At 42.8% G+C, this 27991-nt stretch overlaps 1 protein-coding gene and 2 non-coding genes across 3 annotated transcripts; 1 reads left to right on the top strand and 2 right to left on the bottom strand.

Annotated features, from left to right (window-relative positions):
• Positions 1–273: 273 nt before the first annotated feature.
• On the bottom strand, positions 274–27991 carry CCT2 (chaperonin containing TCP1 subunit 2). Its single transcript, XM_049782756.1, has 16 exons — positions 27893–27991; positions 26659–26733; positions 26511–26576; positions 25349–25460; positions 24417–24493; positions 24203–24315; positions 22495–22697; positions 18724–18824; positions 18006–18133; positions 12961–13064; positions 10260–10379; positions 8785–8913; positions 8003–8106; positions 7222–7321; positions 4150–4291; positions 274–528 (listed from the first exon to the last, which is right to left on the bottom strand). Exons 1-16 carry the CDS (start codon positions 27893–27895, stop codon positions 498–500), a joined length of 1608 nt encoding a protein of 535 aa, XP_049638713.1. The 5' UTR covers positions 27896–27991; the 3' UTR covers positions 274–497.
• Positions 2677–2809, bottom strand: LOC126023083 (small nucleolar RNA SNORA68). Its single transcript, XR_007500296.1, has one exon. It is a non-coding gene; the product is annotated as a small nucleolar RNA SNORA68 (small nucleolar RNA).
• LOC126023293 (small nucleolar RNA U13) lies at positions 11926–12026 on the top strand. Its single transcript, XR_007500467.1, has one exon. It is a non-coding gene; the product is annotated as a small nucleolar RNA U13 (small nucleolar RNA).

Below are 27991 nucleotides of genomic sequence, written 5' to 3'. Positions count from 1 at the left end.
TCATTAGTTAGGTAAACAATGCACTGAGAACAAAAGTATCCACTCTATTTTTCGCTCTATAAGACGTACCTGACCATAAGACAAACATAGTTTTTAGATGTTCTCCTCCTCTGCACTCGGGCTTCAGCTCCAGGTGGGATTTGCTCCATAAGACATCTTTTTTTTTGGGGGGCGGTGGGGGTGTGTGTGTTTGCATCTTATGGCACAAAAATATAGTCCTTTCATTACTTAAAATGGCACATCACCAACACAGATTTAAAAAGCTAGTAAGTGTTCAATTTTTTTTATTGAAGCATAGTATGAGAAATGAACTTTAAACCAACAGAATTTTGTTGAAAATGAAACAGCAAATAAATTAGACCCAAGTTAAAAGGTCAAGTAAATGTCCACACTGAGAATAAACAGTCACAGTTAAACTTTGATTGCAGTCTCCTTTAAGAGATTTTCTCCGAACACAACTCACTAAGACTGATCCAGTTTAACATCATACAGAATGCTTAACAGGGGTGGCGATCAGGAACACGCTTCCTGCAAGGATTAAAAAATACACACTTAAGAAAAATCAATGGAGAATATAAAAAGCATGATCATAACCAAAGGTTTTAGGTCACACCTGGCAGCGCTCAGGGGTCACTCCTGGCTCTATGCTCAGAAATCGCCCCGGCAGGCACAGGGGACTATATGGGATGCCGGGATAAGAACCACCTTCCTTCTGCATGAAAGGCAAACTCCTTACCTCCATGCTATCTCTCTGGCCCCATGATAACTCAATTCTTAATTACAAGAATATTTACTTCATAATATCACTCTAATTATAATATAAAGGGTTCCATGATAACCTTTACAATTTTATAGTTCCCAACTTCTCATCTAAATAACCTACTTATATATTCTATTAAAATACTGGGGACATGATAGCACTAGTTCAGCAGGTAGGGTACTTGCTTTGCATGCGACTGACCTTGTTTGATCCCCAGCATCCCATACAGTCAGTTCCCTAGGACCCCGAAAATAATTTCTGAGTGCAGAACCAGGAATAACCCCTGAGCACCACCAAGCATGGCCCCCCAAAAGAACACCCCCCACCAAAAAAATAACTGATGTTTTCAAGTAGCATATATGATAGAGAATTTATACTCAAAGACTACTATTCCTTTGTGTGTGTGTGTGTGTGTGTGTGTGTGTGTGTGTGTGTGTGTGTGTGCAGTGAGGGCATAGCCCACTGTACTCAGAGAATCTATGTGATATCACTGATTGATTCAGACTACCAGCAGACAAAATCACATGCAAAGTGCCTTCACTTCTATATGAAGTTACTCTTTAAACTACCAGCTGTAAAATGATGAAATTTTGGGGACTCTAAAATAATTTCTGGGTCATTAAATTTATGAAAATAAATCCCAATAAATAAGCTTGTGATAATTAGGTAAACTGCTACAAAATGTCAAGACCAATAATCTAACAGAAAATGCCTCAGTTAATCCCCAAATAAAGAAACATGCATACATCCTAGGATTATTAATATAAAGGAAATAGCTTGGTACGCTATTCTAATATAAAGTGTTCAAGGGGCCAAAGAGAAAGTTCAAAAGGCTAGAGTACATGACTTATATGCAGGAGGTTCAGGTTCAATCCCCTGCACTGCATGGTTTCCCAAGCATTGCTGAAATGACCCGAATTTAAAAGTGGGGGGAAGGGGAATGTTCAAGCACAGCTATCCTAGGGCACTGTTCCCTAAAGGTTAAAATACAAATAAAAGGGGCCGGAGAGATAGCATGGAGGTAAGGCATTTGCCTCGCATGCAGAAGGGTGATGGTTCGAATCCCAGCATCCCATATAGTCCCCTGAGCCAGCCAAGAGCGATTTCTGAGCGTAGAGCCAGGAGGAACCGCTGAGCGCTGTCGGGTGTGACCCCCCCCCCCCAAATATATATATATATGTATCCATGTTTATGGACTGTAGTGATAGCACAGCGAGATAGGGCATTCCTGCTTACATGCTCAAAAATCGCTCCTGGTAAGCTTGGAGGACCATGTGCGACGCCAGAGATAGAACCCAAGTCCATTCTAGGTCAGTGATGTGCAAGGCAAACGCCCTACCACTGTGCTACTGCTCCGGCCCCTAGGGTTTATTTCCACTGTGGTTAAGGGTGTGTTACTTACTATAAAGATTTCTATGGGTAAACTACAAACACGTTTGTTATCATGGTGCTTAAATAAAGATATTATTTAAAAAGAAAGATTTCTATGGGTAGCTGCCATTGCATGTGCCTTGACCCCCTTGAATAAGAACTGTTTATTTTCTGGCTCTTCAAGTCTGTGTTCTCTCTTAAACGTTTATCTTGTTTGCCTGTCTCTATGTTTCTTTGCTTGCTTTTTCTCCACTGTGAAAAAGTCTGCAGAAGACTTTATTTTATTCTTTTGGTTTTTGGGTCACACATGGCAGTGCTCAGGGATTACTCCGGGCTCTATGCTCAGAAATTGCTCCTGGAAGGCTCGGGAGACCATATGGGATGCCGGAATTCGAACCACCATCCTTCTGTATGCGAGGCAAACGCTCTACATAAATCTTTCTCTCCCTTCACATATCTCTAATTTTTATTTCAGTATTCTTGCTATACACATATACTTTCTCTACACATCTAATCACTATTTTCTTTTTTTTTTTAACACCGTGCCATGTAGAACCTCTAAATTCACTCTGAGGGGCACCGCCCAGCCCCACAAAGGCGACAGAGATGCACTTGCTGTCAGCACCTCCCTTTAAGCCACCGCACTGAAGAACGGCAGCCCTTGGGTTTGGGTGCTCACTAATCACTATTTTCTACTCTTTTCATCTTCAACAGCATTTTGATAGTTACACATTACTTTTTAGTGGTCCTTGCTAGGTGCTCCAAATCTTTCCAAATTTACTTTTGGAATTCTCAAGCACTCAGTTCTCTTCCTTTCTGTTCTTGGGATTTCCACTAGTCTCATGACTATAAAGTTTTAAATGACAGCTCTTACTTTTCTTTCCCTAGAGACTCAGGTACCCAACTGTGTGTTCAATTTCCAAATATCCAAAACAAAAAACCCCATGTTCTCTGCCAATGTGTGAGCCTGCTTCAAACTTATTTCATCTGACAAAGCCTTGAACTACCAAATTATCCTTAATTCCTTTCTTCTAATACCTATATCTATCTACCCCAAAATCAAATTCTGCTGACTATCAGCAAAATACATCTATTGGTTACTACTTTACCGTGGTCTCTATCTCTTAGCCCAAGCTACTATTACCTCCCTAAACAACCACTAACTAAAATATACACAGAACAGAAAACAGAAATAACTGAGGCTGACTTACCCTGGAAGAAAAAATAAATCATAGGCCAGAGAAAACGTTCAACACACTCCAGGCATATCAAGCCTGGTTTCAATCTCTGGCATAGTCATCCAAAAGCACAACTAAGAGTGCCTCTAGTCCCTGAGTCGACACCACTATGTAGTGGTAGTACCCCACCACACCCCACCCCAAAAAAGACAAAGAAAAATTACTCCTTACACCGGTTCTTAAATTCTGCCAAGTTTGGCTCATAATGTGCTTTTCAATGCTAAGAGGAATCCTACCTGTGTCAGCGAAACAACTTTTCTGAGTCTTTCTGGCTCCAATGAATCATAGTGGTTATGTATTTAAGAGAACCACATATTTTTTATTTAGGCAAAAACAGCTATATTTTGTAACCATATACAATGATTTTGTGAAGGTGATATATATAAACCTCTATCTTTTAAATTCTGGGTTAACAATTTTTTTTTTTTTGGTTTTTGGGCCACACCCGACATCACTCAGGGGATTACTCCTAGCTCCGTGCTCAGCAATCAGTCCTGGCAGGCTCGAAGAAACCATAGGGGATGCCAAGGATTCAAACCTGGGTCAGCAGAAAGCAAGGCAAACACTCTACCCTCTCTGCAATTGCTCCAGCTCCGGATTACCATTTTCTTCCTTTATTCTTAGTTTTGGGGCCACAATGGAAAATGCTGAGGTATCACACGGTGCCAGGAAGCAAATGCAGGCCTCCCTGAACAAAACTTTGCAGGTGGCTTGGCCTTTTGAGTGATTGCTCTGGTCCCATTTCTCGGATGAAGAATGGTCTGAGAACTGTTACACTACCTTGGTGCTGCTTTGATAATGTTGTCCACACGCAGAATCACCTCTGCAGCTTCAGCTGCACTTAAAAGAATTTGCCGCTTTACTTGGAAACTTTCTGTTATTCCCAGTACTGCCATATCTCCAATGGTGCCTTCCTTCATATCTGGAAAAAAAAAACACATAGAACACAATTGTTTTAACTAAAGTATCAAACTATCTCAAATAACCAACCTATAATAAAATTAGCCATACCAAAATACATCGCAAGACCCAACTGCAATGCTTTGATCACAAAGGAAGTTTTACAAAGTTAAAACATCCCCTGCAGACTATTTGTATAAACAAGAAGCAACTAATGAAATACTAAAGCAATACACTAGAGATCAGAAGTCCCCAGACTTATTTGGCCTACGGTCTCATTTCCAAGGAAAAAAAATTACCTAGCACTTCCCTAGGTTTTCTTTTTTCTTGTTTGCTTTTATTGAGGGGTGGACAAGGGGGCGAGATGCAAGGCAAATGCCCTAACATTGTGCTATCTTCCGACCCCAGTTGCTGGATGTTGAATACAGATGGGCCTGCAAAGGTAAGATCCTTACTTGCTGTATATTCTCTTCGGAACCAACATCTACCTTCTTTAAGCAAGCCAAGAGAAAGCACTGCCAAATACATTTAGAAGGGCATTTTTTTCCAGGCTCCCAAAGGAAAGCAGTTTGCCTCCCACCCTAAAGTATCATAGATTTTTATTAAGTATGGATAGAGATATTAGGTATTACCTATCCAATCTTTTCAAAGAAATCATATCATAATTCATCTTCTGAAAGACAATTTATTCATGAGCTCTCTCTTGTGCAGTGACAGGAGTTTGCTACCTTTTAAAACTGTCCTGTATGTCTTAGATAAACTGCAGAATGTTTGAATGTGAATCACATGTTTATCTATGCATCAGAGATCATCAATCAAGAATAAACCACTGGCAAAACTCACAAAAGGAGAGACAGAAACTTAATGAGGGGCTGGAGAGATAGCATGAAGATAAGCATTCATTCGCCTTTCATGCAGAAGGTTGGTGGTTCGAATCCTGGCATCCCATATGGTCCCCCAAGTCTGCCAGGAGCCATTTCTGAGCATAGAGCTCAGTAACCCCTGAGCGCTGCCTGGTGTGACTCAAAAACCAAAAAAAAAAAAAAAGAACCTGAATGAAAAGGAGGAGATTCCTATAGATACTACAGAGATTCAAATGGTAATCAGAGTACTTTGAGAAACTCTATGACACAAAACAAGAGAACCTGGGTGAAAATGGATACATTCTTGGGACTATATATATAGGTTTTTTTTTTTTTGTTTTTTTTTGGTTTTTGGGCCACAAACAGTGCCGCGTAGGGGTTACTCCTGTCTATGAGCTCAAAAATTGCTCCTGGCTTGGGGGACCATATAGGATGCTGGGATGAAACCGAGGTCCATCCTGGGTCAGCTACATGCAAGGTAAGCACCCTACCACTGGGGACTCTTATACTATTACACGGTTGAACCAGGATGATCTAGCTTAACTAAACAGACCCATCACTATTGAGGAAATTGAGCATAGTATTAGAATATAGACAGACTCTCTGGTCAATGGAATAAACTTAAGTATTCAGAAAATGACTCCCAGACATACAATCAATTAATCTTTGATAAAGGAGCAAGAAATGCAAAATGGAGCAAGGAAAGCCTCTTCAACAAGTGGTGTTGGGACAACTGGTCAGCCACATGCTCGAACTCAGGGGAAGAGGGGAAAAGAGATATGGGGGACATTGGTGGTGGGAAGGTTGCACTGGTGAAGGGGGATATTCTTTTTATTATTATTTATTTTTTGGTTTTTGGGTCACACCCGGCAGCGCTCAGGGGTTACTCCTGGCTCTATGCTCAGAAATCGCTCCTGGTAGGGCCGGTGCAGTGGCACTAGAGGTAAGGTGTCTGCCTTGCCAGCACTAGCCTAGGACGGACCGCGGTTCGATCCCCCAGCATCCCATATGGTCCCCCAAGCCAGGAAGGAGGACTTCTGAGTGTCACCGGGTGTGGCCGAAAAACCAAAAAAAAAAAAAAAAAAAAAAAAAAAGGGAAATTACTCCTGGCAGGCTCAGGGGACCATATGGGATGCCGAGATTCGAACCACTGACCTTCTGCATGGAAGGCAAAGGCCTTACCACCATGCTATCTCTCTGGCCCTGGGGGATGTTCTTTTTAATAACTGAAACCTAACTACAAACATGTTTATGATCATGGTGCATAAAGATATTTAAAAAAAAAGGTAGGGTGTTTGCATTGTATGCAGATAACCCAGGTTGAATCCCCAGCATCCCATATGGTACCCGGAGCCTGCCAGGAGTAATGCCTGACCACACTGCCAGGAGTAACCCTTGAGCACTGTAAGTATGGTCAAAGAAAAAATCAGAATGTTTCAGAGTACTGATTATGGGGTAACTATTTATTATGCAATTAGGTGTTACTGTTGATAAGTAGAATTATAACATTTACATTCATTTCAGAAATCAAAACAGCATTGCATTTAAATCTTATACTCATAAAACCAATCAGTTGCAGGTCTTACTTTTAGAAATCTTAAATAATAGAAGCTGAGAAATACAATGGTTAAGGCACATGACTTGCAATGTAGACAGATCAGGAGATTCCCAGCACCACATGGTCCCAAGTACCATTAGGAATAAGCCCTGAGCACAAAGCCAGGTGTATCAAGTGGAGTACAGCCAGTTGTGGCCAAACAAAAAATACCACACAACCGGGGGGCCGGGCGGTGGCGCTGGAGGTAAGGTGCCTGCCTTGCCTGCGCTAGCCTAGGACGGACCGCGGTTCGATCCCCCGGCGTCCCATATGGTCCCCCAAGCCAGGAGTGACCTCTGAGCGCATAGCCAGGAGTAACCCCTGAGCGTCACCGGGTGTGGCCCAAAAACCAAAAAAAAAAAAAAAAAAAAATACCACACAACCAGAAGTTAAATATTTTCCTAGGCAAAATGAATAAAAGATCTTAAACAAAATTTACCTTAAAACAAAATCAGTAGTTAAACAACATAAGGTCCCCCACCATTTTCTTACCCAGTCCAGCAGTAGTATTGCCTTCACTGTGGGCAGCTCGGAGTTGTGCCACCAAATCTGCACTATCGTACCCAGCATTGTCAGCTATGATGGTTGGCAACTATGAGGTAAAGAAGACAAATTAAAACCATTCTGTAATAAATCAACTTCCTCTTAAGTAGAATAGCTTCTAAAAATGACACAATTGGAGAAGGAAAGTGAGTGGAGTGCAAGTCACCGAAGAGGGAGGCCCTACTTCGATCCACAACTTTATGTTATCACGAGCATGGCCACTGTGACCTCACGCGCTGCCAGCATCTTATTATTTATTGCTGAAAGGCCTCAACATGAGGAAAGCAGAGGAAGACTTAATTTTTTTAAAAAGTTATACATGTGAAGACAATAACAAGCTTGCTTCTTTTAAACTAATGCTCATAAACACCAGAATCAAATTTAAAAGACAAGTAAAGCAGTTCTTTTTCTTAAAAATCAAGGAAGTAAGCATTTTCTGTACTAGCTAGAAAAATGTATTTATGGGCCTGGAGAGATAGCACAGTGGCGTTTGCCTTGCAAGCAACCGATCCAGGACCTAAGGTGGTTGGTTCAAATCCCGGTGTCCCATATGGTCCCCCGTGCCTGCCAGGAGCTATTTCTGAGCAGACAGCCAAGAGTAACCCCTGAGCACTGCCGGGTGTGACCCCCCCAAAGAAAAATGTATTTATTTTTACAAACCATTCAAAACAAAGAAAGACTATCAACAGTCACAAAACTTATTTCCAATCTCTTATTTTTATTAACCTACCATTCTCAGTGCTTTAGCAAAAGACTCCATTGCAACAGCTTCTTTTCCTGGGGTTTTACTAGCAAGTTCTGTCACAGCATGAGCCATCAGCATCTCAGAACAACCTGTAGAGTAAAAAATTGAGTAGTGTATCATTTTGTTGCCAAGACACTGGATTAATAATTTTCTCTAAGATATTAAGTATTTAAAAATTAAGAGATGGGGCCGGAGAGATAGCATGGAGGTAAGGCGTTTGCCTTTCATGCAGGAGGTCATCGGTTCGAATCCCGGCGCCCCATATGGTCCCCTGTGCCTGCCAGGAGCAATTTCTGAGCCTGGAGCCAGGAATAACCCCTGAGCGCTGTTGGCTGTGACCCAAAAACCAAAAAAAAAAAAAAAAAATTAAGAGATAAAAAATAAGAGCAAAGGTGATGTAAAGTTTCTATTAAGAAACAATAAATTGGGGCCGGAGAGATAGCTTGGAGGTAAGGCGTTTGCTGCATGCAAACAGTGGTTCGAATCCCAGCATCCCATATGGTCCCCCGAGCCTGCCAAGAGCAATTTCTGAGCATAGAACCAGGAGTAAACCCAGAGCGCTGCCTCGTGTGACACAAAAACCAAAAAAAAAAAAAGAAACAATAAACAAACTTTCTATCTATATCAATAATCAAAAGATGTTCCATTTAGAAAACCCTTCCCAGGAGATTCCTCCAATCATGTGGGAGGCTTCTCTGCATTCTTTACCTTTCCTTTCCACACCTTAAGTAAGATCCTTTCTGAATCAGGCCAAGAAAAAAACTCACCTCCACCATACACTGTTCTAGTATCCTTCACAGTTTGAGCAAGAACACAGAGAGCATCATGCAGAGATCTTTCTGCTTCATCTAAAATCTGCTGAGTAGCACCTCGCAGAACAATGGTGCAAGCCTCACCTAAAATTTAAAACAAAGGGTTTGTTATCATGTAGATCAGGGGTCTCAAACTCAATTTACCTGGGGGCTGCATGAGGCAAAGTCGGGGTGAGGTAGGGCCGCATAGGGATTTCGCTTATCGAATATTCGCAATAAAAAATCGCATTAATAAGAAAAAAAATCGCAAAAAATCGCATTAACCATTTGCATATCCCATCGGAACTGCTCGGGGTATGCGAGTGTTTAATGCGATTTTTTTCTTACTAATGCGATTTTTATTGCGCTTATTCGGTAAGCGATTAATCGCGAATACTGCGATATTTGAAGGCTGGCCGCAGGCCACAAAACGTTGTATGGAGGGCCGCAAACAGCCCGCGGGCCGCAAGTTTGAGACCCCTGATGTAGATTTCTAATAGTTATTTAAACAACTTGACATGCTGGACCAGAGAAATAGCATGGCATTAGGGCATTTGCCTTGTACATAGCCAACCAGGAAAGAAGGTAGTTTGATCCCATATGGTCCCCTGAGCCTGCCAGGTGCAATTTCTGAGTGCAGAGCCAGGAGTAAACTCTGAGCACCACCGGGTGTGACCCAAAAGCAAAAAACAATAACAAAAAACATGACATGTTATTTTTTGTGTAGGGGTCCTCACGGTATTACTTCACTTTGAACACTGGCATAATATTCCCCATTGTTAATTCCCTCAATAAAAATCACTGTTTGTAACAGTTCAAAGTTAGAAAAATTGCTTTCAGGGGCTGGAGAAATAGCATGGAGGTAGGGTGCTTGCCTTGCGTGCAAGATGGTGGTTGGAATCCAGCATCCCATATGGTCCCTCAAGCCTGCCAGGAGTGGTTTCTGAGCATAGAGCCAGGAGTAGCTCCTGAGCGCTGCCGGGTGTGGACACCCCCCCCCCCCAAATTGCTTTCAATTGCCAGTCTGCAAGCTGATAACAGGCCACACATGTTGAAAATCACTGGTCTAGGGCCCGGAGATATAGCACAATGGCGTTTGCCTTGCAAGCAGCTGATCCAGGACCAAAGGTGGTTGGTTCGAATCCCGGTGTCCCATATGGTCCCCCATGCCTGCCAGGAGCTATTTCTGAGCAGACAGCCAAGAGTAACCCGTGAGCACCGCCGGCTGTGCCCCAAAAACCAAAAAAAAAAAAAAAGAAAAAAGAAAATCACTGGTCTAGAAAGAATTATGTTGGGGACATACTATATGTAAAGATCAGGTTCATATGAGACCATCTCAAACTAAGAATTAAGACATGTTATTTTTCTAGTGTCTATAGTAACTACACTTCATATGAACAGACCCTACCGAAGACTTAGAAACCTAATTCTAGATCTACATAACCACTTACCAAGAGCTACCCCAGAAAAGTGAATGAGCTTGTCTTCCCCAATCATGACTTCTTCAATAAGCTCACAACTTCCAAGCTTCACTAATTCTGGATGGTCAAAAGTAGAGGCAATTTCACCACCTATGAATATAGATATAAAATTTACAAACAGGCTTAAAAACATTTTTAGCAAGAAGCATGCTTACTATATAATGAATGTACTTTGAAGACTTTGCAGAAATTGATTGTTAAATCACCCTAATGAAAAATTCCATTATTCCATTTAGAAATAATGTAATGCTACAACAAAGGGCCCCCCAAACACTTGGTCTACCACATCCTTCAGAAAAATTATTCACTATCTTCCCTGAAAATCTAACTTTTCTTTTTGTATTTTTGGGCCATTTGCTGGTGATCTAAATTGGGCTGGTGGGGACAAGGGTAAGCACCCTACCCACTGTAATATCTCTAGTCCATAAGCTATTTTTTAAGCAAATAGAAATCAGAAACCCAATTATACCCTAGGCTACTACTACCAGCCCTAAATCATTTTAGCACCCCTCCCACAGGGGCGTATCACCCACTTTGGAAAAGCTTTTTCTAAATGACAATATTTTCTTTTCAATTCAACAAAAATCTAATTTCCATTTGGGGGAGCAAAAGAGGCAACATATGGTTCTGCAGCTAAGGATCACTCCTGGAGAGACTAGGGGGCCATAATGAGGTGCTGGGTAGGCTGTATACAAAGCAAACACGTAACTATACGATCACTCTGCCCTAAACTTCCATTTTAAAACTTTATCAAGCTCAAAACTTGATTAGATTCCCACTAGCATCCATTAATACTCTAATCAGCAAACATGCTGAGTGATATTTATTTTTACAATATACATATAAAGAGATTCATGTTCTTCCAAACATTTGCTAATTTGTATCCTCAATCTTTACAACCTAAGGCCAGAGAGACATGGAGGTAGGGCATTTGCCTTGCATGCAGAAGGACAGTAGTTCAAATCCCGGCATCCCATATGGTCCCCCGAGCCTGCCAGGAGCTATTTCTGAGCTTACAGCCAGGAGTAAACCCTGAACACTGCCAGGTGTGACCCAAAAACAAACAAAAAAATCTTTACAACCTAAGTCCTTTTTTGTTTTGGTTTACAAATAGATCCTTATGTGACACATGAGAGATATTGGGACAACAAATTCCCCAAAATGTTACTTAGTTTTACAGAATTTTTTTTGTTTGTTTTGTTTTTTTGGGTCACACCCGCGGTGCTCAGGGGTTACTCCTGGCTGTCTGCTCAGAAATAGCTCCTGGCAGGCATGGGGGACCATATGGGACACCAGGATTCGAACCAACCACCTTTGGTCCTGGATTGGCTGCTTGCAAGGCAAATGCCTCTGTGCTATCTCTCCGGGCCCAGAATTTTTCTTTATCCTACTCTCTTTTTTGGTTTTTGGGTCACAGCCAACAGCGCTCAGGGGCTACTCCTCACTCTATATTCAGAAATCACCACAAGCTTGGGGGACCATATGGGACACGAGGATTTGCTTTGTATACAGCCTACTAGGGACCATATAGGCCATAAGTATCTGCCTAGAAGATACTTCTTTGGGGTCAGGGCACATACCCAGCTGTGCTAAGGGCTTATTCCTGGCTCTGCACTCAGCCAAAACAATAAAACAGATACTTCAATAGCTCACTCCTAACTTTGTGATTGGGTGTTCATGCATCAATGTGACAAGTGCCCCCTCTAACCTTTACATTCGAACATTATTCATCTGACATAAGAACATCATTATTAAACTTCTGATACTCTAATTTAAAAAGTAAGGGCACTGGTGACTACCAGCACCGGGCCCTAGTGTTGAACCATTAGGCCCCTAAGAGCCAGGACAAGTACGGCTAGGAGGAGCCCTAATTACTCCTTCCCCAAAATAACAACATAAATATACAAAAAAAATTGCAGAGTAACTATTTTGAGTTTAAGATCCTTAAAAGGGCTGGGGCCAGAGAGATAGCACAAGGATTGGGCATTTGCCTTCGAAGTGGCTGACCCAAGACTAACAGTGGTTCGAATCCCAGCATGGCATCTCATATGGTCCCCCGTGCCTGGCAGAAATGATTTCTGAGAACAGAGACAGGAGTAAGCCCTGAGCACCATCGGGTGTGACCCAAAAACAAACAAAGGAAAAGATCCTGGGACCAGAGAGATGGCACAGCTACAGGGCGTTTGCCTTGCACGCGCTGACCTAGGATGGACCACGGTTTGATCCCCCAGTGTCTCATATGGCTCCCTGAGCCAGGAGCGATTTCTGAGCACATAGACAGGAGTAATCCCTGAGCATCACCGGGTACGCCCCCCCCAAAAAGAACAAAACAAAACAAAAGTTCCTTAAAGGGATGTCTTGCCCGGCTAGCTCAGTCAGTAGAGCATGATACTCTTAAAGGGATGTCTTTGTACCACTGGCAATTAGTTACCTTTAGTAGCAGGCAATTAATCTAAAATGCTTAAATATTAGCAATTGCTGCCTGTTAGACCCCAAGTTTGCTCAGTTGGAGTGTCTTCTCTGCAGGGTAAGGTCACAAATTTGATCCCCAGCACACACAAGATGATTCTAGTGGCAGTGCTCAGAATCCCAATCACCTTATTTGACCTTGTGCAACCCCCTTGCACCATAGGAAGAAAGGAGAATAAAAATAAATTCTTTGTTTCCATACCTGTCACAAGAGCCAGACGCTCCACACCAGCAAAGTCTGCATGCTCAATAGCCATAACACCAGCAGCACCGAAAAGTTGTTCAGGATAATTGTAAATTAATTGCCTGTAAATAAAATATATGAGAACAGTGTTCAAAATTGTCACTTCACAAGATAAAATATATTAGACCTAAGTAAAACAATGAAAAATTTTTTACTTCATCAATAATCAAAGAAATGCAAAATTTTTTTAAACAGCAATGTTTGGATCACATCTGACAGCACTCAGGCTATCAATCCCTGTGGACCACGCAGTGCTGTGAATCAAATCAAGGCAAGAAAGATGTACCAGGCTGAAGCACATGGTCTAAGTTCAGTTCCAGTAACTGATTTGTGATCCTCCCAACCCTGGGGTAAAAAAAATAAAAACAAAAACAAACACACCCACCCCACCCCACCCTGGGCTCCTATATGCAAGCAGGCACTCAATCGTTTAAAGCAATTTTCCTCCTCAGAAGATACCATTCATACCTATACAGCTTAAATTACATTTAAATTTTAATCCTATATATTATATAAGTTAATATTATATTTATAGTTTTTTGTTAAATTATAAATGTTTATATTGGGGGCCAGAGAGATAGCATGGAGGTAAGGCATTTGCCTTTCATGCAGAAGGTCAGTGGATAGAATCCTGGCATCCCATAAGGTCCCCTGAGCACTGCTGGGTGTGATCCCAAAATCTAATATAAACATTAGATTTATATTATATATTATTTATATTAGATTATATAATTATCTGTGTTATATTATATATGTATATATTTAAACTATATATAATACTAGTGAATCCCTGCCAGTACTAAAATCAGGCTATTTTAATGCTACTGATAAAATAATCAGGATACATAATCTCTGGAAAACGAATTAACAGTAATGCATCAAAAGTCAAATCAGGGGGCCGGGCGGTGGCGCTAGAGGTAAGGTGCCTGCCTTGCCTGTGCTAGCCTTGGATGGACCGCAGTTCGATCCCCCGGTGTCCCATATGGTCCCCCAAGCCAGGAGCGACTTCTGAGCACATAGCCAGGAGTAACCCCTGAGCGTCACCGGGTGTGGCCCAAAAACCAAAAAAAAAAAAAAAAAAAAAAAAAAAAAGTCAAATCAGACTTTACATTCTAATCCTATAGCTAAATCCAGACAGTAGAAATTTTTAAGAATTTTAATATAAAACTACTAATGATGCCAATGTGCGCCCGGTGCAGTGTGTACACCACCAATTTACCACCTAAAATTTTTTTCACTTTAAAATGAAAGTTGCCGGCTGGGAGAGATAGCACAGCGGCATTTGCCTTGCAAGCAGCCGATCCAGGACCAAAGGTGGTTGGTTCGAATCCTGGTGTCCCATATGGTCCCCCGTGCCTGCCAGGAGCTATTTCTGAGCAGACCACCAGGAGTAATCCCTGAACATCGCTGGGTGTGGCCCAAAAACCAAAAAAAAAATCGGGGGTCCTCTTGTACACCAGTATAAACAGCATGCTGAAACTTACTCCAGTTTCAGGAACGAGTGATCCACCACCCACCGCCACATCCCATCCAGCTGCCAGGCATCATCACTAAGTCCTCTGCTTGTCCTGATTCATCTTTCAGGGCGCACAAAGAAACTGAGTTACCAAGCACCACATCTCACTCATCCAGCCACCAAGTATGTGGCTTTCCGGTGTTCAGTACTGTTACATGGGACACAGAGAAGGCGCTCTGTCTCTCTCTCTGGCTGTCCTATTAATAATCACTGCACCCCAGCCAGCTGCTCTTGGAGGAGCCCCCTCTCCCTGCTCTCAGTGTAGATCACAATTAAAAAAATCACAGTCACTCACTACAAATGACAAATGTAAAATGATTGTTGGCACTCCAAAGTCTAGCTTTATTAAACATATACTGTTAACCTTTGAGGGTTCTACTCTTTTTCTCTGTTTTTTAATTTCCATTTGGTGTGAGTTAAAAGAGAAGTAATCTTATATGGTGAATATAGCCCAAACCCTGTATTTTGTTTGTTTTTTGTTTTTGGGCCACACCCATTGATGCTCAGGGATTACTCCTGGCTATGTGCTCAGAAATCACTCCTAGCTTGGGAGGACCATATGGGACACCGGGAGATCAAACCGCAGACCATCCTAGACCTGTGCTTGTAAGGCAGATGCCTCAGCTCTACCGCCACAGCTCTAGCCCCCAAACCCTATTTTTGTTTGTTTATTTTTGGGTCACACCCAGCAGCACTCAGGGGTTACTCCTGGGCTCTATGTTCAGAATTCGCCCCTGGCAGGCACAGGGGACCACATGGGATGCTGGGATTTGAACCACCATCCTTCAGCATGAAAGGCAAACGCCTTACCTCCACTCTATCTCTCCGGCCCCAAACCCTATATATATTTTTTTTTTGTTTTGTTTTGTTTTTGGGCCACACCCGGTGGTGCTCAGGGGTTACTCCTGGCTCTATGCTCAGAAATAGCTCCTGGCAGGCACGGGGGACCATATGGGACACTGGGATTCGAACCAACCATCCTTGGTCCTGGATCGGCTGCTTGCAAGGCAAACGCCACTGTGCTATTTCTCCAGGCCCCCAAACCCTATTTTTTTTTTTTTTTTTTGGTTTTTGGGTCACACCCGGCGGTGCTCAGGGGTTACTCCTGGCTGTCTGCTCAGAAATAGCTCCTGGCAGGCACGGGGGACCATATGGGACACCGGGATTCGAACCAACCACCTTTGGTCCTAGATCGGCTGCTTGCAAGGCAAACGCCGCTGTGCTATCTCTCCGGGCCCCAAACCCTATATTTTAACAGGAAAAGTAGGTCATCTGATATGCCGTTGTCTTATACGCCAGAAAATACGGTAATCAGTGTAATTAAGTAGGTATATGCATAATCTTACCGGTCACAAATTGAGAATTTTAAAGCACATTAAAGAACTTACCTTTCATCAAACACTATCTCTTAAAGCTAACTATTCCATTTCACTGAAATGTACTATTCTTGGATTTTCATCAAAGTAATCTATTCTTTCAATTAAAAGGGGCCTGAACAATAACACATTGGGTAAGGCATTTGCGTAGCACAGTCAACTCAGGACTAACACAAATTAAATCCCCAGCATCCCATTGGTCCACCACAAGCCTGCCCAGGTATGGCCAAAAACAAACAAACAAACAAAAAGAAACAAAAGAAAGCTGGAACTAGAGCAATAACACAGTGGGTAATGCAGCATGATTTCTGAGCAGAGCCAGGAGTAACCCCTGAGAACTGCTAGGTGTCGCCCCAAAAATATGAAGGAAAAAAAAAAAAAAAGGTCAGAGTACAACAATGTACTAGCCTAGAATGGGGCTGACCCAAGTTCTTTTTTTTCTGTTTTTGTTTTTGGGCCACACCCAGCGGTGCTCAGGGGTTACTCCTGGCAGGCACAGGGGACCATATGGGACACCGAGATTCGAACCAACCACCTTTGGTCCTGGATCGGCTGCTTGCAAGGCAAACACCGCTGTGCTATCTCTCCAGGCCCTGACCCAAGTTCTATCCCTAGCTTCCCATCTGGAGTAAGCAATGGCCACAACCGGATAGACCCACCCCAGCCCCCAAAAAAACCCAAACAAAAAAATACAAGAAAGTGTTCTGTATTTTTAACTATATTAAAGATTAAGTTAATACGAAGCATAAAATGTTTTAACAAAATACAGCAAAAACTTGGTAACATCGTTTCACTCATTCTAACCATTGGAAGAAAACAATTCCAGGCCAGTGTCACTTAAATCTGCATGGATATTCTCTACATATCATCCCACAGATGTCAGAAGTTAGGCTTGTCTAAATTGTTCCATGCGCCAAAGGGATGAAGGAGGTAAAGAACTTGCCTAACATGTGGCTGCTTCAGCCAATACTGACCGGACACCTAGCACATATGGTACCTACATGTACACATATGAACTACCAGGGGTCACTTCTGAGCAGAACCAGGAATAGCAATTAAGCACTACTGGGTGCGACTCAACCACCCCAATAATATATAATTGTTCTGTCAGAGTAAGTAAGGGTACCACTGAGTACATGTTGTTCTAGAAGAACATTCTGTCCCAGGTCCACCTTACCTCCCACCTCGCACACTGAGCAGACTGTCAAGCAGCAACTCAGCTGAAGTGATCACAAATTATCATTTCCTATTGGTATTGTTCTGTATAGTTTCAACTTGGTTGTATTTTTGCGACGAATGTTTTGTGAAATATTTCAGAAAACTACCTCTTATTCAAACGAATTAACTTATAATAAAATTAGGTGGTCTTTTTAGTTCCTAATTCATCAATCCACAACATTTAGGATAACATTTATGTTGTGTATTAACATAAAACTTGAATTAACATCATTGTAATACAAATACTTCACATTATAATTGCTACTTGGAAAAAGTAGTTCCTCAATTTAAAAAAAAACCCACTAATTCAGTAAGTAGTATTCCTGTATGTGGTCTAAGAGATAGTACAGTAGAGAAGGGCATTCACCTTGCAGATGAATGACCCAGGTTTGATACCAACACCACATGGTCCCCCAAGCCAAATGTGATCCCTAAGCAGAGCCAGGACTAAGTAAACCCTAAGTACCTGAAAGGCCCCAAAATCAAAATTTAAAAAAATATCATTTGATTATACCTTATTTTGTCCAAAATAAAGACTTCCCAGCTTCCTGTTTACTCTTCACCCACCCCTTGCTATAAGTTTTTGTTTGCATAAAATAAGGTGTGACCTAACAGTATTCCTGTACATATACAGAACAGCTCTTTTGGGGCCGGGAGTGGTAGCACAGCAGTAGGGCGTTTGCCTTGCACGCGGCTGACTCAGGACGGACTCCGGTTCGATCCCTGGCATCCCCTATGATGGCCCAAGTCAGGAGCAATTTTTGAGCACAGAGCCAGGAGTAACCCTTGAGTGCTGGTGGCCAAAAAATAACCCAAAAGATTCCCTTATCCTTCCCCACAAAAAGTTTTTATGTAACAATTAACATTCTATCAATTAGCACAAGCACACAGACCTGTTAATAAAGCAATTTATCCCATGCTTCAGAATGCGTTCAACTTTATCCTTCATTTTTTCCTTCTCTGCAAGCTCTATTTCCGCAACCTTTGCTACAGAATCAACTCTTACCCGGGAACCAAATATCTAAAATAAAAAATAGGATGAAAATAGCATCAGTTTAATTGAAACCCTCACAGAATATGCAAATATCTTCATATATATGTACTTCTAGTACATACTTTATCTCTTCTAGAAGTATAATTTTATACATAAAGTGTATATGTGAGTAGGAGCATTTAATGCATTTGCCTCAGACCCCAGTTTCATCTTTTGCACTGCATATGGTACCCTGAAGAGATCCAGGAATAAGCCCTGAATGCAGAACCTTGTGCGATCTAACAAACCCCATCCACAGCAAAATAAAAGATGTTTGTGGGGCCAGACAGCATGCAAGATGCCTTGCACGCAGCTGACCCAAGATGGACCTGGATTTAATTCCAGGCATCCCATATGGTCCCCCGTGCCTGCCAGGAGCAACTTCTAAGTGTGGAGCCAGGAGTAACCCCTGAGCACCTCCAGGTATGGTCCAAAACCCCAAAACCCCAAAAAAAGAATAAAAGATGTTTGTGACTTTCTATACACACAATGTTCTAAGCTTTTTAGTGCACCCGATTCCAAGCAGCCTGAATTTATAGCAGGTAGGAACCAAATTGCAAGAAACATGCTTAACATACCTTTATTTTGTCTGTATCCATACCAGTATTTGCAATAAGAATTTTAGCATTTTCAATTCGCTTTGGTTGATTTACCCCAATTTTTTTATCCAACAGAAAGCCTACAACATAAAAACAATATTTTATCTACAAGATTAAATCAGTATCATTAAGTCTGCCCTATTGAGGGCTGGAGTGATGGCGCAGCAGTAGGGTATTTGCCTTGCATGCAGATGACCCAGGATGGACCTCGGTTTGATCCCCAGGCATACCATATGGTCCCCCAAGCCAGGGGCAATTTCTAAGCGCATAGCCAGGAGTAACCCCCAAGCATCACTGGGTATGGCCCAAAAAGATAAAAAAAAAAAAAAAAGTCTGTTCTATCGAATTATTCTCTCAAAGTCTAATTCTCCAAACTCAAAATAACAATTATTAGAGCAGTGTTTTATAAACATCAACTGGTCATTTAAAAATTACAGAGGGGCCGGAGAGATAGCACAGCGGCCTTTGCCTTGCAAACAGCCAACTCGGGACCTAAGGTAGTTGGTTCGAATCCCAGCATCCCATATGGTCCCCCGTGCCTGCCAGGAGCTATTTCTGAGCAGATAGCCAGGAGTCACCCCTGAGCACCGCTGGGTGTGGCCCCCGAAAAAATAGACAGAATGGGGCAGAGAGATAGCATGGAGGCATGGAGGTAAGGCGTTTGCCTTGCATGTAGAAGGACGGTGGTTCGAATCCCAGCATCCTATATGGTCCCCCAAGTCTGCCAGGAGCAATTTCTGAGCATAGTGCCAGGAGTGACCCAAAAACAAAACAAAACAAAAAACTATACAGAAAGGGCCAGAGCAGTAATAGGACGGAAGAAGGTAAGGCACTTGTCTTGTATGTGCCCAGCCCAGGTTCAATCTTTGACATCCCATATGGACCCCCAAAGACCACCAGGAGTTATTCTTGAGTGCACAGCCAGGAGTAACTCAAGCATAGCTAAGTGTGATCCAAATGCAAAAACAAAAAATATATAAACAAGAATATTAAAAATAAACAGTAGTTTGAAACATGTATTTTATATATATGTGTGTGTGTATATATATATATGTATATATATATATACATATATATATATACACTATATGCACAAATGTATGGTGCTATGTAAAAATGTCTAATTTCATTAGACAACATTAATGAACAAAATGTGAACATTCCAGAATTCAGATAACACATAGGGTACCTGGTTTGATATTAAACTTTTAAAACTGGTTGACAAAAGCTGTCACTGGTTGACAGCTGAGTTAGACAAAATTGATCCGCATCAAGTACCTGCTTACGGGTGACATATGCAAACCATGGAACAAATTATTCAACTTTTTGGGGAGGGGGCCCACACCAGTAGCACTCAGGGGTTACTCCTGGCCCTGTGCTCAGAAATTGCTCTTGGCAGGCTCAGGGGACAATAGGGGATGCCAAAGATCAAACCCAGGTCTGTCCCAGGTCGGCAGCATGCAAGGCAAACACCCTACCACTGTGCTATGACTCCGGCCCCAAATTATCCAACTTTAGAGACTCACCTATGAAACAGAATGGCAGAAAGGGACTCAGGCTGACAACTTGAATTTTTGTTGGATTCCGGGCCACATCCAGGGATGTTCAGCTTACTTACTCCTTAGTCTGCACTCAGCAATTAGTCCTAGTGGGCTGGGGATCAAGTCCAGGATGGCCATGTGCAAGGCAAGCGCACTATTTACTGTACTGTATGTCTGGTCCAGCCCAGAATCCTATCTATGACAGCCCACTCCCCAATTCTGTTAGATGCAAATATAAGATTGTCTTATTATGTTAAGATTAGTTTGGATTTATTTGTGACCCCCCCATTAGTTTGGATTTTATGCTCTATTTCTATAAAACTAGTCTTAACCACTAGGTGAAATAATTAAGATTTTTAATCAACTTCTGTTAAAATGTCTAGCATAGAATAGGCATTAAAAAATGGTGGTTACATTTATTTTAATTATTTTTTCATTCCACTAGTCTTAACAGAAATGTTACCTATCAACAATATTTTCAGGGGTTTAAGTGACGGTATAGCTGAAGTAGGGAGCTTGCCTTATACACACCCAAGCTGGATTGATCTCCAGCACCCCATATGTTCCCTTGAATCCACCAAGAGTGCTCCCTTGGGGAGCCTAAAGTATCTGAGAATCAGTGGAAGCAACCAAGAATAAAATAAACCTCCAAAACAATATTTTCATTGTTATTCCTCTAAACAGATAAAGAAATCACTAATAAAGTAAAAACTGTACACCTTACTTTTTTTTTATGGTTTTGGGGCCACACCCAGTGACTCTTAGGGGTTACTCCTGGCTATGTGCTCAGAAGTCCTGAGCTTGGGGGACCACATGGGACGCCGGGGGAACCGCGGTCCATCCTAGGCTAGCGCTGGCAAGGCAGACACCTTACCTCTAGCGCCACTGCACTGGCCCCATACCTACCTTACTTTTTTTTTTTTTTTTTTTTTTTTTTTTTTTTTTTTTTATTTTTTTTGGTTTTTGGGCCACACCCTGTGACGCTCAGGGGTTACTCCTGGCTATGCGCTCAGAAGTTGCTCCTGGCTTCTTGGGGGACCATATGGGAGGCCGGGGGATCGAACCGCGGTCCGTCCTAGGCTAGCGCAGGCAAGGCAGGCACCTTACCTCCAGCGCCACCGCCCGGCCCCTAAATTTGTGTTTTTTTTTTTTTTTGGTTTTTGGGCCACACCCAGCAATGCTCAGGGGTTACTCCTGGCTGTCTGCTCAGAAATAGCTCCTGGCAGGCATGGGGGACCATATGGGACACCAGGATTCGAACCAACCACCTTTAGTCCTGGATCAGCTGCTTGCAAGGCAAACACCGCTGTGCTATCTCTCTGGGCCCCTACCTTACTTTTTATATAAGATGATGCCCACACTTGGGCCACACCAACAAGGCTCAGTAGCTACACCTGGAGCAGCACTCACCATTACTCCTGATGGTGCTCAAAGGACAATATGGGATGTTGGCGATTAAACCCCAGTTGGCTGTGTGCAAGGCAAAAGCCCTACCCACTGAACTAATGCTCCAATCAACACTATTCTTTTTAAACCAATATTATCTTAAGGGAATAGCTAAGATTTATTTAACACTCCTAGAATACTTAAGAGAAATACATTCCTCAACACCTACCCTAAACTTTTCTTCATCTTTAAAATAAAACAAACAACTGCCATTTAAGAACAGCTGACTTGGGCCAGAGAGCTAGCATAGAGGTAGGGCATTTGCTTTGCATGCAGAAGGTCAGTGGTTCTAATCCCAGCATCCCATATGGTCCCCCGAGGCAGGAGCGATTTCTGAGCACACAACCAGGAGTAACCCCTGAGAATCACTAGTTGTGGCCCAAATATAAGAAAGAAAGAGAAGGAAAGAGAAAGAGAGAGAGAGAGAGAGAGAGAGAGAGAGAGAGAGAGAAAGAAAGAAAGAAAGAAAGAAAGAAAGAAAGAAAGAAAGAAAGAAAGAAAGAAAGAAAGAAAGAAAGAAAGAAAGAAAGAAAGAGAGAGAGAGAGAAAGAAAGAGAAAGAGAGAGAGAGAAAGAAAGAGAAAGAGAGAGAAAGAAAGGAAGAAAACCAATGGTATCTTTAGCAAAGACTATAAATACAATGATAAAAATGGCTATAACTTGTGTGAAGCTTCGTGAAGCAGTGGAATTCCTGACTGACGAATAGTCCTCATTAATATCTAACATCTGATCAAACCTTCCTTTCCCATCTTCACTATACAGACCTTCATCTAGGTAGGAATCCGCCAGGCTTCCTCCTAGCTTCTTGATCACATGAATCGCCTCCAGATTCCCAGAGCCTTTCAGTCTGAGAACAGCTTCTACAGCTAACTTTGTGAAGTGATCTTTGTGATGAGTAAGAAGCTTTGAGGACAATGTTGTTCCTGCGATGTTCATTAAGTCCTGGCGAAACCTAACTTCATCAGAACTGAAAGAAATGGGACAAAAACAAAATGGGATCAAGTGTCAAAGCTGTCAAATCTTACTTTACCTTCCCCACTCATTTGTCAACAAAAAAACTTGTGCCAGACACATGAAAGAAACATCAACGATGAACAAATTCAAGGCTAGCGTTAAAACATAAAGATTTGGGGCCGAAGAGATAGCATGGAGGTAAGGCGTTTGCCTTGCATGCCGAAGGTCGGTGGTTCGAATCCAGGCATCCCTATGATCCTGGAGCCAGGAGCGGCTCTTGAGCGTAGAACCAGGAGTAATCCCTGAGCGCTGCCGGGTGTGACACAAAAAAAATAAATAAATAAAAATAAAATAAAGATTTAGGATAAAGCACTTGCTTTGTCCAGATCCCTGGAGTGCAGAGGAACCCTCCTCAGTCAGGAGTAGCCTCTAAGCACTATCAGGTGTGGCATCTCATACCCCTCCCACCTCACCCCACAACACCAAAAAATACAAATTAGAGGTTACCATTTTTCCATATCAAAATGGCAAACTATAAAACAACTCCATAAACAAAAAATTTTCAGGAAAATGAGGAAACAATCATCATTCTATAGCTAACCAAAGTATAATTTAATGTCTTTTGTTGCTGCTTTTTCGTTTTTTTTTGGGCCACACCTGTTGACACTCGGGGGTTACTCCAAAAAAAAAAAAAAAATTAAACGTGCACATTATGTGCAACCCTCATATCACTAACATCGCTATTGTCGACAAATAAAATTCACTAATGGAAAAAATGAAAAAACTGAACCCTTAAAATTGTCAAAACACAAATGTGAAATTACATAATCATATAATATAATCAAGCCCATTCCTATATTAAAACCAGGAATGCAGAGAATACTGGCATCCAGAAGTGTGCTTATTAAGAAGCTAAGAACCACTTTAGAACAATTTTTTTTTTTGGGGGGGGCACACCCATTTGATGCTCAGGGGCTACTCCTAGCTAAGCGCTCAGAAATCGCTCCTGGCTTGGGGGGACCATATGGGACGCCGGGGGATCGAACCTCGGTCGCGATCTTTCCTTGGCTAGCGCTTGCAAGGCAAACACCTTACCTCTAGCACCACCTTCCCGGCCCCAGAACAATTGTTTTTTATTTGCTTTGTAGGATTTGCACATACTGAAGTATAGGCAAAAGCTGGAAACTTAAGTGGCCATCTCCAGGGCGTAATGCAGGATTTGTTGTGCAGGTTGTGACAGCTAGAACATGTTCATGTACAGTATGTTCCTACTCTCTTAAACCATATTTCTTAACTTGGGGGCCATTGTTCTATGGTATCCCAAGAGGCCACAGATGAAAACTGCTTAAATTGGGCCACAGCACAAGGCTGGGGAGCCAATAAGTAGGACAGGGAGTCAACAGAAGGGAGTGAGATTGGAAAAGGGCCATGATCAAAAGAAGACTAAAGAATACAACAGATTTCCATTAACATTCGAAAGACGTCAAGTCTGAAATAGTAGCATTCTGGTATACCAACCCATGATCAACCGCAGAAGCCAACAGAGCCTTCCGTGCTGCCTTGGTGGCATCTCTCCAACCTGAAATGATGGTCTGTGGATGTATCTTCTTTGCAATCAAAGTTTCTGCTTCCTATCAACAGAATGAAAAACATTCATTAGCAGTCAAGATGCTGGCAGGACTTAATGGTTTTTGATATTCAAAACCATAGAAAAACACAAAACATGACTTACCCTTAGTAATTCTGCTGCTAAAACAGTCACAGAGGTTGTGCCATCACCAACTTCATCATCCTGAACTCTGGCCATATCTAGAATAAAGGTATTAACTCATTTGCTAAGTCTCCAAATATACACAAATTCTAACCTAAATCTCATTAATTTCCCCCACAAAGAATGTTGACAAGCCTTTAAAATATCTGGTCTGAAATACACTAGGTTAGGGGCCAGAGCAATAGTACAGCAGATAGGGCATTTGCCTTGCATGAAGCCAACTCAAGGTTCAATTCCCAGCATACTATATGGTCCTCCGAATACCACCAAGAATAATTCCTGAATGCAGAACCAAGAGTGATCCCTCAGAATCATCGGGTATGGCCCAAAAATGAAACAAAAAAATAGGCAGAATTTAATCATAAAAAATATGGGGCCGGGGAGCTAGTACAGCCAGTTAAGGTGCTTACTTTGCACATGGCTAACCTGGGTTGATCCCATAAAGTCAGGACTCAGGACCCCATATAGTCCTTAACACCACCAAGAATGATCCTTGAGTACAGAGCCAGGAATAAACCCTGAACAGTGCTGGATGTGGCAAAAAAAGTAATTTAAAAAACAACAAAATAACATTGAAGAAATTACAAACAAAAACTTTAATAAAATATCAAAATAAGGGGCCGGATAGCACAGTGATAGGGTGTTTGCCTTACATGCAGCCAATACAGGATAGACCTGGGTTCGTTTTCCGGCATCCCACACAGCCTGCCAAGATTGTTTTCTTTTATTCCCCCCAGGAGCAATTTCTAAGTGCAGAGATGGGAGTAACCCCTGAGAGTCACCGAGTGTGGCCCATAAACTAACAAAAAAAAAAAAAAAATCAAAATACAGATGGTCAATACAGCGTATTCAAAAACTGTTTCAAACAATAAACATCAATATCTTCAACTCACCAACTAGAACTTTAGCTGCTGGATTGTCAATACCAATGTTTTTCAGAATTGTTGCGCCATCATTGGTTACCATAAGAGAGGCATCTTTTCCATTGCTTAATAAAATTTTGTCCTGGAAGGAATATATCGAGTTTAAGATTAAAGTACATGTTGAGAACTAGAGAGTTCATCAGAAAAGCAAAGCAGAGCAAATGCTTTGCATGTAGGAATCCTGAGCTGAATCACAAGTAATGCCATGATACCATGAGCATCCTGGGTGACCCCAAAATTCAAAAAGTACAACAGGATGAATACTCATTACTGGTATTACTAATGTGTCTTTTCAAAATCATTCCATATAAACATTTAACAAATTTTAGTAACTCCTAAAACAACAGAGAAACATGACTAAATGTCACTATGATATGTCTTGCACGATGTGGCTCAGGACATGTGTCTTGCATGTATGGGTTCAATCCCCAGCACACAGGTATACACACAACCCCTATTTGGGCTAGACACACAGCTGAGTCTACTACATGCCTTACATGTGTGAGACCCTAAGTTCTCTTTCCTACATCAGATACAATGTTTAAAAGCCAGCTACAGGAAATACTTATAAGCATAATCAACTAAAAAAAGTCTTCACAAAAAGTGTGTATGATGTATATGTCAAAGTAGACATCTCTCTTCATCTCTCAAAGAAATCACAAAGACACATTCTGTCAATGTTGAGGACAAAGGAATTGGGGTAGTGGTCAAAAAGAACTAGAGTCCTGGAGGCAGAGATGTGTCTCTGCGGTAATATAGTATCTGCAATGCAATGAGTGAGGCTGCGGGTTCTTTCCCAGCATCACAACAACTTCAAACCCGGTAGCCCTACTGAAAAATCAATTTACATGGTAAGGAGCGTGTGCATATCTAACTTAGCACTACAACTCGGGCCCAGAGCGATGAAGTAGCAGTGAGACGTTTGCCTTGCACGCGGCTGATCCAGGACAGACCCCCGGTTCAATCCCCCGCATCCCATATGGTCCCCTAATCCAGGAGCGATTTCTGAGTGGAGTAACCCCTGAGCGTCACCGAGTGTGGCCCAAAAACAACAACAACAACAACAACAAAAGCATTACAGTTCAACCAAATGCTCTAAGGCAGTCTAAAAACACCAAATTTATTTCCTTACCATGCCCTTCGGTCCCAAGGTGCTCTTTATCAAGTCTCCGATAGCAATGGCACCAATGAAAGAAGACTAAAGCAAAAGAAGAAAAAAATGTTAACTGACAGTCGTGATACTCAGTCGCTGCTGCTAGGAGAGAGAGAAGGCGGCTCACCAGGCGTGCTGTTTCGGCTCTCTCTTCATCAGCTCCGGCCTTGAAGATGTTCACGGGTGCCAGGGAAAGGGACGCCTAAAGAGAGCAAAGTGAAGAGTTAGGTATCCGTTAGGCTAGGTGTCTTTTTTGTTCGTTGGTTTGTTTTGGTTTTTGGGCCACACCCAGCAGCGCTCAGGGGTTGCTCCTGGCTCTTCACTCAGAAATCGCTCCTGGCAGGCTCAAAGGGGGGGGGGGGGTCCTTATGGGATTGGAACCACCTTCCTTCTGCATGCAAGGCAAACGCTTTACCTGCATGCTATCTCTCTGGCCCCCAGCCCAGGGGTCTTGAGTCTAGGCCAGGGGTCCTCAAACTTTTTAAACAGGGGGCCAGTTCACTGTCCTTCAGACTATTGGAGGGCCAGATTATAGTAAAAACAAAAATTATGAACAAAATTCTATGCACACTGCATATATCTTATTTAGAAGTGAAGAAACAAAATGGGAATAAATACAATATGTGGCCCGCGGGCCGTAGTTTGAAGACCCCTGGTCTAGGCGCTCTACCTTAAGACTGAAGCGAGGCTAAATAGGGTAGGGTGGGGGGGTGCTGGAGTAACAAATAGCAGGTCATTTGCCTTGCATGCAGCCGACCCAGGACAGACCTGGGTCCCCTCCCTACCCCAAGCCTGCCAAGTAGAGAGAGAGAATCCCCAAAGGGTCATCTGGTGCTTTTGTGTGTGCAGCAACTGCTAAATCCCCATCACCTCCACAGGCCAAGTATGGATGCACATGGCAGAGGATGGGCTGTGGTTTGGATCTAGCTACACTTCCTGTGCCAGCAGGCCCCACTCTGCACCCAAGCAAGGAGCAGGCAAGCCTGGAGCAAAGGGGAGAGGAGGGCCTGGGTGGGTGGGAGCCCACCGGAAGGGGCGGGGCCTAGCCTCGCCGGAAGGGGCGGGACTTCGCCCACCGGAAGTGGCGGGACCGGCGCTCGGGGCCGCCTCAGCCCAGGTTTCTAGAACTTTCTTCCCTCGAGGGAAGTTCCCTAAAGAGAGTTCCAGGCTCGGGGACCGGAGGGAAGCGAGTGGGAAGCTGCCGGGCCCAGCAGGCGCCTCCACGCCCCCAGGCCCGCGCCATGTGCGGCGGCCTCAGAGGCCAATGCATGGAGGCCCCGGGCCGAGAAGAGTCGCCGCACGGCGCAACGAGGCCCTGCGAGTCGGAGCGAAGGGTGGATAGCCTCGGGCTGGGAGCTTACCATGATTCCGCGGAGCTCCGCTGACACGCGTAGACACACACACACACGCACGTACGGCGTCCCTCAACGATTCCGAATGAAAAGGAGCCGGAAGTGGCG

The sequence above is a fragment of the Suncus etruscus genome, chromosome 11 (assembly GCF_024139225.1).
Source record: "Suncus etruscus isolate mSunEtr1 chromosome 11, mSunEtr1.pri.cur, whole genome shotgun sequence".
Taxonomy (NCBI): Eukaryota; Metazoa; Chordata; class Mammalia; order Eulipotyphla; family Soricidae; genus Suncus; species Suncus etruscus.
Note: the sequence above shows the minus strand (reverse complement) of the source record. Positions and strands in the feature narration are given on the sequence as shown.

What these genes read in the sequence shown, in the direction of transcription:
- CCT2 (XM_049782756.1), bottom strand. An exon ending in GCGTCTGGCTCTTGTGACAG is followed by an intron (nt 10,380 to 12,960) that starts GTATGGAAACAA and finishes CTATATTCATAG; the next exon opens with GTGGTGAAATTGCCTCTACT. An exon ending in ATTATCAAAGCAGCACCAAG is followed by an intron (nt 529 to 4,149) that starts GTAGTGTAACAG and finishes TAATCCTTGCAG; the next exon opens with GAAGCGTGTTCCTGATCGCC.